The 11,709-nt window shown below is 39.2% G+C and overlaps 1 protein-coding gene and 1 pseudogene across 1 annotated transcript; both read right to left on the reverse strand.

Annotated features, from left to right (window-relative positions):
• Positions 1-7,246: 7,246 nt before the first annotated feature.
• LOC115667933 (26S proteasome non-ATPase regulatory subunit 12 homolog B-like) overlaps positions 7,247-11,709 on the reverse strand; it is a 73,215-nt pseudogene continuing 68,752 nt past the window's right edge.
• On the reverse strand, positions 10,512-11,693 carry LOC130136240 (disease resistance protein RPV1-like). Its single transcript, XM_056306441.1, has 2 exons — positions 11,483-11,693; positions 10,512-11,410 (listed from the first exon to the last, which is right to left on the reverse strand). Exons 1-2 carry the CDS (start codon positions 11,682-11,684, stop codon positions 11,058-11,060), a joined length of 555 nt encoding a protein of 184 aa, XP_056162416.1. The 5' UTR covers positions 11,685-11,693; the 3' UTR covers positions 10,512-11,057.

Below are 11,709 nucleotides of genomic sequence, written 5' to 3' on the forward strand. Positions count from 1 at the left end.
CAGTTAGACACGGAGACCTATGTTTTTGGTAAATAGTCACTTGGGCTTGACCACTAAGACTTGACGTTAGCAGAAATGATCAAACAGTACTCCCCACGATTCCGATTTAAAGTATGCTCCTATCCAAATCCCTCAGGTAAGAACATCCATTTTACCATAAGTTGCCGTTTCTTTGAGATAATCCCCTGACAAGGGGAAGTCTACCCGCCCCCTGCGGGATGGAGCGACAGAAGTTCTAAGAATGCAAAATATATTTTAGGAAAGAATATGAAATGTAATTATTTCACATTGTAAAGTGTATTTCTTTTTCCTTAATGGTGCTTTTAATATTTGGGCATGCTTGATGGATGAATCCCTCCCTGAAAAAAAAAAATTTGAAATCTAGGATGTAATCAAGGCAAAAAAGTTTTTGTCAACAATATTTTTCTATTAACACCACATATTTTTAATGGGGGATCTTGGCAGTGTATTGTTGTGCTAGTTTTCTGGAGGTAGCCAGTTAATTACGATTGTGCTCTTAGGTCATAAAAAAAAAGCACCGCTATGTCTTAGGAAAAGCTTTATTTTAAATGAATTTATATCTATTGAGTGGATTAAATGTAACTTTTCTTTGTTGATAGTTTGATTGATTTCTTAGTTTGCTTTAATATCAAATTAAATGAATTTTATTTAACTTCTATAAGCTACAATAATTTCAATTTTCTTAGAGATTCTTTCATTCCATGCCCCAATCTTTATTTTGAAGTGGGAAAAAAGCTACAAAAACTATAGATAAGTTTCACAAAAAAATAGGATATATATTTCTCCCGTTGTTCGAGTTTTAATATGATTATAGTCCATCCATTAAGTATGATTGATATTTTAGGAGAAATTCTTGCGATAAAATGAATGTATTTAAAATGACTGTCAATATGAATTTTTTAGCCATTTATCGATGTAAAATTAATGATTCCACATTCGTAAACTGTATTTCAAAATATTGCCATCCAAATTCTGAATTAGAGCTCAATAACATATTGAGTGTGTGGAGGAAAAACTCAATAAATTTAAAACTCGGTTGAAGGTGTGCAACTCTTTCTTGAGAATTAATTATATGTGGTAAATTAATAAAAAAGAAAGGTTGTGCAATATGTTAAACTCGGTTGAATGTGTGCAACTCTTTCTTGCTTAATCGGAAGAAAATGGAGCAATTAAAAGCAGGGAACAGATAAGAGCAGCAAGGAGTCAGTTGACTACCCGAGGACTGCTCAAACAACACAACCCTGGGATCTCCACAGATTCTCAACCTTCGACGTTGGATTACCAGCACAAAACATTCTCTAATATGCGTGCTTTGAACAATGCTTTGTCCTTGCCATCCAACGGTCCAAGACTCTTCATGCTGATCGAACCGCTGTGAGGCATGCTACGGAAAGAACAATTAATGGACGCGTAATTGACTTGACTTGCGTTTTGTATTATATGCGGAAGGGGGCACGCAGGTGCTTTCATTGAAATCTGAGGTACAGTAGTGGCTTGACTTTACTTGCTTTTTCTATTAATAAAATAACAGAAAAGAAAACTAATAGACATGAACCAATGACAAAAGCATCAATCGTGGGATTATATAGGAATTTGTTATTAAAAGTCTGCAGGATGCATTACTTTTTTCTACCCACCGTGGAACTTCTTCTTTTTCAAAAGAGATTTGTCCGGAAAAATAACTTTTAAAATAAATCTTTTCCAAAATAATTTTTTCAAACTAGATTTTCCTATGCTACATCATGCTTAAGAATTATCTAGTCATTAGCCCCCATCTGAGTCACTTTTATCTCTCACTCCTTAAATTAATATTTTTTAACATTTTATCTATATATTTTATCTTTCAACGGCGCATTAATAAATTATCAGCCAACAGTTCTCCGCAATCGAATAATTATTCGTTGATGCTTTTTTTCTTTTTATGTCATCTGTTGTCAAACTTTTTATTTCATGTTAAACATTCTTGGTCAATGAGTTCATCACCAAAATATAATTTTTTGCAGCACAATAGAGGAGGATTAAAATATTAGCTTATTTGACATTAAGAGAGAGAGAGAGAGAGAGAGAGAGAGAGAGAGAGAGAGAGAGAGAGAGAGAGAGAGAGAGAGAGAGACGGCTTACCTTGATACCTACTGTATTATAGCTATATAGTTTGCTTATTTTTTGGGATAAATGTACTAAAAATCCTAAAACTTATTACAAAAGTGCAAATGAGTCATAAATTTTTTTTAAAAAAGTAATCAAGTCCTAAAACTTGTCAAGTTGATGTAATCAAGTCTTTCCATTAACTCCGTCCAACTTGACAAACGGAAAATGTTAACAAGTTTTAGAATTTGATTACACCAATTTGATAAGTTTTAGGACTTTATTGCACTTTTGAAAATTTAAGGACTCAATTACACTTTCGTGATAAATTTTAAGACTTCTAGTGCACAAATTCCTTCACATGCATTTTACAGTCCACTTTAACTCCAACTGATGACTTTAAATCAATCTACAATGTCGTTGAACCCACAAGTTCTCTGGCATGGCAATGATCTACCAGTCCTAACAGCAAAACATAGCTAGTCACTTATTGCTAGTAAGTCAGATTATGATTTCTCAAATTCGACTTAATTAGAAATTATTTCTCGAGACAACTTTTCAATCAACTCTAGTGTAAAACTGAAAAACACATACCACAAGACATTCATAATTAACTAATACATATTTGTGCATATTCCCTTTTATATTATTTGCGTTGATGTAAATTTCGGACTGTTGTATTCAACATGAGCCTTTTTGTACACTTACAAAACATGGAAGGATATGAAGTATCCAAAGCTCTGCACACTGGCATTAATGAAGTAATCAGCTTTCAAAGTGAGGAAGAGATGTTCGCCCATCGGTGATTTAAGTGGGGGGTCGTGGTGGTGGGAAGCTGCGCTAGCCCCCCTCGAGGACTAGTCAGGCATCACCGCTGGTTTGAGCCCTAGCTCGCCGGCCGCGCGGACACCTCGGCTATCAAAAAAAAAAAAAGTGAGGAAAAGATGAGGACTTTTCACTTGAGTTGCTTCTCATCCTTCCACGAGAGTTTGCCATACATTTGATACTTATTAGACTCGAAGATCTGCATAAAAGTGTGATAGAAAGCTTAAGGAGTGAATCATTTTTTTTTGTTCCATTCAAACATGTTCTCAAGAACTACTCAATGGTTCCCATAGAAGTTACTCTTTTACCATTTAACTCTATGACGCGATATTCAAACCCATCACTTCTTTTTCTAAAAAGAAAAGGGATTTCATACAACAATAGAGTGATGAAATCGAGCAAATGTCGAGATCAATAGGAAATATGTTATGGTTTCTATACTTCGCCATCGAGAAGATAAAGCAAAAACAAATTAAACAAAGAAACAAAAGTTGCCACTTGGAAGCACCAATAGTAAATTGAAAATGGGAAGCAACTATGTAAAGAAAACTTCCATCAAATCAGATTTTTGATAGTCATCGAAGAAACGCATTATCCTCAATAATTCAAGCTTCTCACTGTATTACCTATGTGCATGCTAAGATTTGAGAGAAATGTCAAAACTAGTCGACATCGAACACATTACAATGACAAAAGGTTTAGAGAGAAATGACATCACAACACTCTCCTGTGCATGTTTGAACAACGCTGAGTTCTTGCCATCCATCGGTCCAAGACTCTTCAACTAATTGAACCGCTGCGATGCATGCTGCACGAAAAGGGAAACTATTGCATGCGTGATTTCCACAGCATTGCGCGGAAGGCGCGTAGAGTCAATGCTGGCGTTTTGTTTAAAAGCGAGCACGACTTGACTTCGACTTGACTTGCTTTTTCTATATAAAACAATTAGAAAATAAAATGCAAAGGGCAATTATTGCAGGTGTAATTTCCGCAGCATTACGCGGAAGGTGTGTTGAACCTACCTATGCATGTGCTCCTTGACTTGACTTGCTTTTAAGTAAGAAATTGAAAAGAAAACCGACGAGCAATACTAACGCTCGGAGTAAGGTCAACCGAAGATTAATGCACACATTTTACAAAGACTGGAATTGGGTGGGACTCCGCATCCCAATGTGAATGGAGCTAACAAGCATATTCGGACATTTGATATATCAATAATGATCTACAGAATATGAATATTGCATTTTTGAGCCAACCGACAATCGATTGATAGAATATACGGGAGATTTTGTCTGTCCTTGCTTGGGCAAGTTAGACGATTACGATGATCTTGTTTGCACAATCAACGACTAATTGAGCTACGGCGTTATGTTAAATCTATCTCATTATGTACACCGGATGATTCTGTCAACCCTTCTTTTTCCTTTTCACGGACTCTCACGAAGACATTATAGCTGGCTCCTCCTGAGTGGGTAGAATCCCGGGTTTATATATTCAGTGTTACATTTAGATATTCTTGGCTAACGGGTTCTCCATAGTCGAATAATTATTTAGTGGTATCATTTTTCTTTTTATGTCATTTGGTGTTTAGCTTTTTATTTCATGTTAACATTTTCGGCCACCACCAAAGTGCATTTTTTTTCTTAGCACAGTATTAAGCTTCTTCAGAGCATGAAATGATTAGATAATATTAAAAAAAAAACTCAACGGCTCAGTGTGTGAGTGACTAACCACACCTCACCATTCTATGATCAAAAGCTTACAAGTAAGAAGATTAAAATTGAACGTTATATCACATGATCAACTAGTGATTTGAAATGGAATCCTATATGATCGCTATCCAAAAACAAAAGAAAAGGAAAATCTAATAAGTTGTGTAATACACAAATTCAGAAGTAATTTGGAAATACACAGGTGAAACCTTGTTGCTCGAAGTCTCAATTATAGGATCACAATCACATGTCCTACGAAGTTGCCACTTGGAAGCACTAATAGTAAATTGAAAATGGAAAGCAACTATGTAAAGAGAACTTCCATCTAGTCCGAATCTTAACAGAGTTGTCAAAGAAACTTTAGAGAGAAAGGACATCACAACAGAGTGTCTTATGGAAATGACATCACAACATCAACTTGGAGAGAAACTACATCTCTTGAGGAGATAAAATGTGCAGTTATCTTAATGAAATAAAGCTCCATAGAAACAGGCTTTTAGAACTACTAATAGCCAAGATTGGGTCCAAATGAAACAGGCTCTCTCCGCCAAAGAAGAAATTCATATGTGAAATGAAATTAAAAATAGTATTCATCCGCCTTTACTATGGAGAGCTAATGTTATCCCCGATGTTAGAAAAACACAAGCATCGGCAAAATTTGTAATGGGAAACAAAGTTTAGTAACAAGGAGCTCATTTCAATCCTAACGAGTGTACGTCTTGTGCTGATACCTGTTCCATTGGCACAAGTTGTGGACCCTGAAAGCCCAAAAATCTTCAATTAAAAGTTGGGGGGAAAGAGGAAAGATGAAAAGACCTGATAACTAGCAAATTTCTGGGTAAAAAGACAGAAAAAGGACAAGTGACTGCAATGTTTATATCCAGGATCAGAATATCTGCCCATATTACAGCCGCTATGGCATTTGCAAGTTTGGTCCTGCTTGAAAATATGACAATCCTGTGCACTTGGCTTCGTCAACCATGTCTGGACTAAATCAGCTATCATCAGTTGGCGTCTCTGCCACAACTGATGGGTGTATGATCGATGAAACAAGAAGGAAGTAAAACTCTCGGTGGCCAAGAAAGGGCCATTTCTAGTCCCGCGCTTTTACACACAACAATTTTATCATGTCTCTTGTCAACAATTCAATGCAAGTGCTTTATCTTAGCTGTCCATTTAATTTATGTTGGCAATTGTTCAATCAAAACTTTGTCAGTATCAACCTGGAGCATGAAAAGATTGCTGTGTTTAAGGCCACTAGATTGTAGCAACGGTTGGATGATGAGGAAAACTTCTATGGTACATCTGTTGTAATGTACAATATTACGGTGCATCATACTAATTAAATATAACAACATCATAACCTAGGGTAAAATTGTTCTATGACATTACGATATATTATCGTAATCAAGTGCAAAAATAGTGTAACAGAAGTGTGCATCTAAAGATTTTCGGCAGATGAATGGAGCAACCCTCGATTTACCCCTGTATCATGTTTGATTGCATAGGTTACGTTTGTTGACCTAGATATTACGTGAATAGCATATATCATATCATATTCAGTGGATTGTATATTCACATCATATTCGACCTCTTGATGACCAATTTTGGATCACATAAACTTGGATGAGTTCGAATAAAAGCAAGGATACAATATCAAAGAAACTGCAAAGGTAGCATAAAGTAATTAATGGACTGACAAACTGGCACTTACTCAAAATAGTTCGTAGCATGCAATTAACATAATATTACCTGAAAATTTATAGAGTTTCATCCATAAGAAGTATGTGCCATCTAAATTTAACGGCTCATGAATTTCATAAATTTTGTTCAAAGCCACACGTCAGGATATGAAGCTTCTTAGTGACTTTACTTGGTCTTTTTTACATCAATGTTTTATTTTATCTAAACCTTTTTTGAGTGTTTTAAATCTATTTTTCATTCTTTGAGTATGTTTGGGCTAGTGTGGGCTTTCCAGGTCTTTTAGGCCCCAACCGAACATGGCTCAAGCCCCGCACGAACAACCGAAGAGCAAATAGAGGGAGGGAAACTAAGAGACCGAGAGGCGAGAGTTATGTCACGACATTCATTTATTAGTTGGAGCTTTTCAACCAAAACTTCTAGTATCTATCTGTATCACCCATATACATGCCCAAAGAGCTGGGAGAAATGTCAAAACTAATGGATATTGAAACACGTTCCATCGACTGAAAAACCACATTTCCCGAGGAGATAAAAAAGCGCAGTTATCTTGTTGGAAACAAAGCTCCCTGAAATTGGTTTTTAGAACTACCAACAACCAAGATTGGGTCCAAAAGAAATAGGCTCTCCCTCTGCTGAAGAAGAAATTCAAATGTGAAATGAGCTAGAAAATAACATTCGTTAGCCTTTACTCTGGAGAGATACTGTTATCTCCGATGTTATAAAAAAACAAGAACCAGCAAAATTTGTAATGCAAAACAGAAGTTAGTAACAAAGGCGCTCATTTCAGTCCTAATGAGTGCACATCTTGTGCAGCTGTGCTGATGCCTGTTCCGTTGGTACAAGTTCTGCACCTTGCAAGCGCGCAAATCTTCAATTAAAATGAGGGGGGAAAGGGGAAATATGAAAAGACCAAAATACATTCCTATGCAGAAATTTTATCCAGTATATCATTTCAGTCCGAAACAAGTGCCCAGATATGGTCCCCCTGCAAATTATGAAATCAAATACAAGCCAGCTACACGAGAGTTCTATGATGAATATCTTCAGTCCCCACTTCAGAGCACAATCTGAAACAGCATTCTTCAGCTTCTCTCTTTTCGCGCGCGAACCGTATTTTCCTTGTGGATTTGGTGGCAACTTTTGTCAACAAGATCGAGCAGCTTTCCAGATTTGTTGCCCACGAGTTCAAGATGTCATTGCTGTCCTTTGTCGTCTGGAAACAGACAACTCCCATCGACCGGTCTATCTTTGCCACTAGGGATTTGGAAAACCCATTTCGGGAAGATGCTTCTCAGCTTCCTAAATGTAAATATAGAACTAACGGGTCATGCTGATAGAATATCATACAAGCTTGTGTAATTATATTGCACAGTCTCTTTATCAGATGATAGGTGTTGATTAACAAACTGAGGAATTTGAATAATTAAAGCACTCTAAAACAGCAGTAACAGAACCCCATAATGAGAGCTCTTTTCCTTGAGTGATTAAGCTCCATAGATTTCTGAACACATTAAGAAAGCTCTAATAGCGAGATATACTTTTGCAACACAGGAAATGGTGAGTGTTAATACTGGCAAAGAAAGCTTGCAAAGTTACTTTAGCAAAATATAGCAGAGCTCCTCCCACCCTTCTAGAGCGCGTTAGAATTTCAAGCTCCATGGGACAAGAAATGGTTTCACAATGCCAGACAATGACACTTACAGCTACAACAAATTTATGAGCAGAAGTTGGCTAAGCCAAGTGTCCACATATATGTCAGTCAGAAATGTTCACGAAACAAAACTATGAAGAAAACATTCTCAAATCCATGACAAGCCTTTGGCTATTCAAGGCACCAAAACCTCTTTTACACATATTTTGGAACTTATATCCAAGTCCAGCAACCATGCCCCAATCAGGGATCACGGGCAGAGAGGCTGCTCAGGGTTAAATGAGGGGTCTAGGCAATCATTCAAGAAGAGTGACATTGATAAAGAACATAAACAAATGCTCCACATAATCAGACCTGGATACTGACACATAACAGCTCTGCAAGTCTCTCTAAGGTAATCCTCGAGTAATACTTTGAAACGACAATAATATTCTGCAGAAAATGGACTGAGTCACATCTTAATGATGATCCAATGAAAAGAAGAAAAACGGCAAAGTTCTGTAATTACACGTTCAATGATTCTCTGTCTAAGATTTTCTGCTGCCTTCTCAACAAGTGCACCTCCGAGCATGTTATCTCATTCTCAAATTCATCTTTGAAAGTGCTTTAAAGAGGAGTCCGTTGGATAACCTCCACCATGACCAATTGTTTCAGCAGCAACCTGCATTAAACTATCAGAGGCATGGTTGACCAAATTCTATGGCACATTATCGAGATATTGCAAAATGTACAACCAATTACCTAGAACAATTCAAAGATGGTACCTGAATTGGGGAATTTCTGAGAGTTGTTTATCCTCTAAAGTGGCATTAAGAAGGCTTGACTGCATAGGATCATGTGGTGATAGAACCAAGTACCAGCAGATTTTCCTTAGAACCTGCATTTAATTAAATCACAGAATCAACAGCTGTGCTTTGAAAAACTCAGTGAAGACTTAACAAGGAAAGAGCTTCACCTGTATCTACTGCTCCGTGTTGCCATTCACTGATGGAATCTCATATATCACCTTCTAGTATCGACAAATCTCAAGGTAATCATTGTTATGTGAGTAATACCTACATCGTTAACCACATAAATGCGCGGTATACTGAGATGTGAGTTCAAATCCATCAAGTACATCTGGAATGTCAAGAGTTTGTGATAAAGCTAGAAAGGAAGAAGAGTTTGTGCCAGATATATAAAGCCATACAAGTTCGTGGTTTGAACCACAACCTGAACACCAGGTGGCACTTGATCGGCAAGAACAAACTAGCTAAAAAGACAGTGGACACAACATTAGAAAAAGCACAACACCAATTTACCGTGTCGCGAGTCATACTACATCCATTTCAACTCCAGAAGTGACGGAATATCAGCTGGCACTTCTTCCACAGTATCTTCACCTTCATTAGGCTTTTTTCTTCTCTATGGAAGGATCTGCATCAAAAACTCGGGGGATGATCTTCCTGGAAAGGATATGTGCACGGACATGATCTTGGCGATCTAAGCACGAACGAACCTGCGAAATCCATTAATCCAGCAATCAGAAAACCAATCATAGTAATAGTGCATAAACGGCTAAAGGCAATACAAAAAACCCGTACTTGTTCGAGGATAAAAGGCGATTTTCTCCGCCTTTGCCCTTCACTCCAAAATTTTCTACCAGCTAAGTGGGTTATGGTGGAAACTCAGTTTGTTACTACTGAGGCGATGAAGACTCGCCGACATCAATCAATTTGCACTTCATAAGTAAGTGTAGATTCAAGTACCCTGCCAGAAAGGATATCATCAGGCTAATCTATTTGCTTTTTGACAAATTTTACTTTGTATACATACATTAACACAGGCGCCCCCATTAAACTTCCACGGGGAATATCAACCCCAACCTTCCATCATTCAAGGAAGAAGAAGAGGAAGAAGAAGAAGAACTAACCAGGCGAATCAGCACGACAATTGCTAAAGGACGATCCAATCAGAAGAACCAACCCATCTCGATCCGCACGCAGAAATCGGAAGGGCGGGCTCGAGGAAATCGGCAAAAAGGTCTGCGAGCGCAATCGCTGTGGAGAGCGCCTAAGGGGAAGGAAAAGAAGGGGAGAGGAAGAGAACTGGGCGAACCCCTCGCTCGCGAGGAACTCTCCGCTCCTGTCCTCTCTCCTCTCTGACCGCGCACTGACGGAAGAGCCAATCGGAGGAGATCCGAAGCACCTTCAAGTGAAACTCCCCGCTGGCCCGACCTCACCTCCCCAGCTCAGCGGATCCCCCGCCGCCGCCACCGCCGCCGCCGCCGCATCTCCGCCGCCACCCGGAAGTGACGATGCTTCGGTCTCTCTCGGGCGTTAGCAACTGCTGGTGATGACTAATAACGAGCAGAAAGAGTAAAAAAGCCGCGCGGTGACGGGATAAAACGGCGCGAATCTCGTTAAGCCTCGACAGAACCCGACGAATCCCCGGAGGGATCGTGAGCGCCATCCATAAATCCGGCAGCCTGATCTCTCTCTCTATCTCTCTCTCTCTCTCTCTCTCTCTCTCCCTCCTTTGCCTGACGTGTTCTTGTGCTCCCGCCTCCAGAAGTTCCTGAATCATCCACAGAAGAGAGAATTGCGGTTGATTAGATATCGCGGAACAATTGAAAAAAAGGAAGAAGGAAGAAAATCGAAAGAAACCAATTCAAGCAATCGAGGAAAAGCGAGCGAATTCGCGCAATTCCCAGAGTGCAGGATTTCGATCGTCCCACCTCTAAGAAAACCGAGATGGCTACGGGACGAAGGCGAAGGGATGTTTCTTGAAGAGCTGCTTGTTCTCTCGAACGTCTTGTGATTTCCACAGCGTAGATATGGACCCGGATGCCCGGCATTAGAAGAAGCGAACAGAAGATAGACAAAAAGTTCAACTCAGCCGTGTGAACAAAACAAACACGTTATGAGATGGCTCGCGAGCGAGCACAGAGCATCCTTCAAATGCGGAACTTGCGAAAAGATAAATAATTTAAAAGTCTGGTGCTCGTATCGTGTCGAGGATGAAATGACAAATGACAAGTTATTTCCCCAAACGGAACTCTTTTGAACACACAATAGCCTTCAGATGCTTTGATCCGGAAAGATCCGGCGATCGCCCAATATCCGGCATCCTGAGTCCTTCAATTTTGTGATCGAGTCGGGAATCTTCCTCAACGAGCGGCATCCCGTTAATGACAAGTGCCGCAGAGACACGAGGGAACCTATGGAGCTGGGTATGCAGGCTAACGATACACAATAAGAGGCAATAAGAGTCTCGAGCATTCTCAGAGAACCAATGGATTCAGGTAATTCTTCAATCCCTGTTAAAAATAGGTCCAATTCAGTCAATGATGTCAACTTTCCGATTGAGTCGGGAATCTCTCTCAACGAGTAGCAACTCGATAATGACAAGCACCGCAGAGACACGAGGGAACCTATGGAGCCGGGTATGCAGGCTAACGATACACAAGAAGAGGCATCAAGAGTCTCGAGCATTCTCAGAGAACCAATGGATTCGGGTAATTTTTCAATCCCTGTTCCAGATAGGTCCAGTTCAGTCAATGATGCTAACTTTCCAATCGAGTCGGGAATATCTCTCAACGAGGGGCATCTTTGTAATGACAAGTACTGCAGAGACACGAGGGAGCCTATGGAGCTGGTTATGCGGGCTAAGGATTCACAACAAGAGGCATCAAGAGTCTCAAGCATTCTTAAAGAACCAATGGATTCGGGT

Source organism: Syzygium oleosum, unplaced genomic scaffold, assembly GCF_021117445.2.
Source record: "Syzygium oleosum isolate NSW1041296 unplaced genomic scaffold, Sole_v2.1 Sole_v2.44, whole genome shotgun sequence".
In the NCBI taxonomy this organism is placed as follows: Eukaryota; Viridiplantae; Streptophyta; class Magnoliopsida; order Myrtales; family Myrtaceae; genus Syzygium; species Syzygium oleosum.

What these genes read in the sequence shown, in the direction of transcription:
- LOC130136240 (XM_056306441.1), bottom strand. Translation starts at nt 11,684, where the DNA reads ATGCTTGAGACTCTTGATGCCTCTTGTTGTGAATCCTTAGCCCGCATA. An exon ending in AAAATTACCCGAATCCATTG is followed by an intron (nt 11,411 to 11,482) that starts GTTCTCTGAGAA and finishes CCGGCTCCATAG; the next exon opens with GTTCCCTCGTGTCTCTGCGG.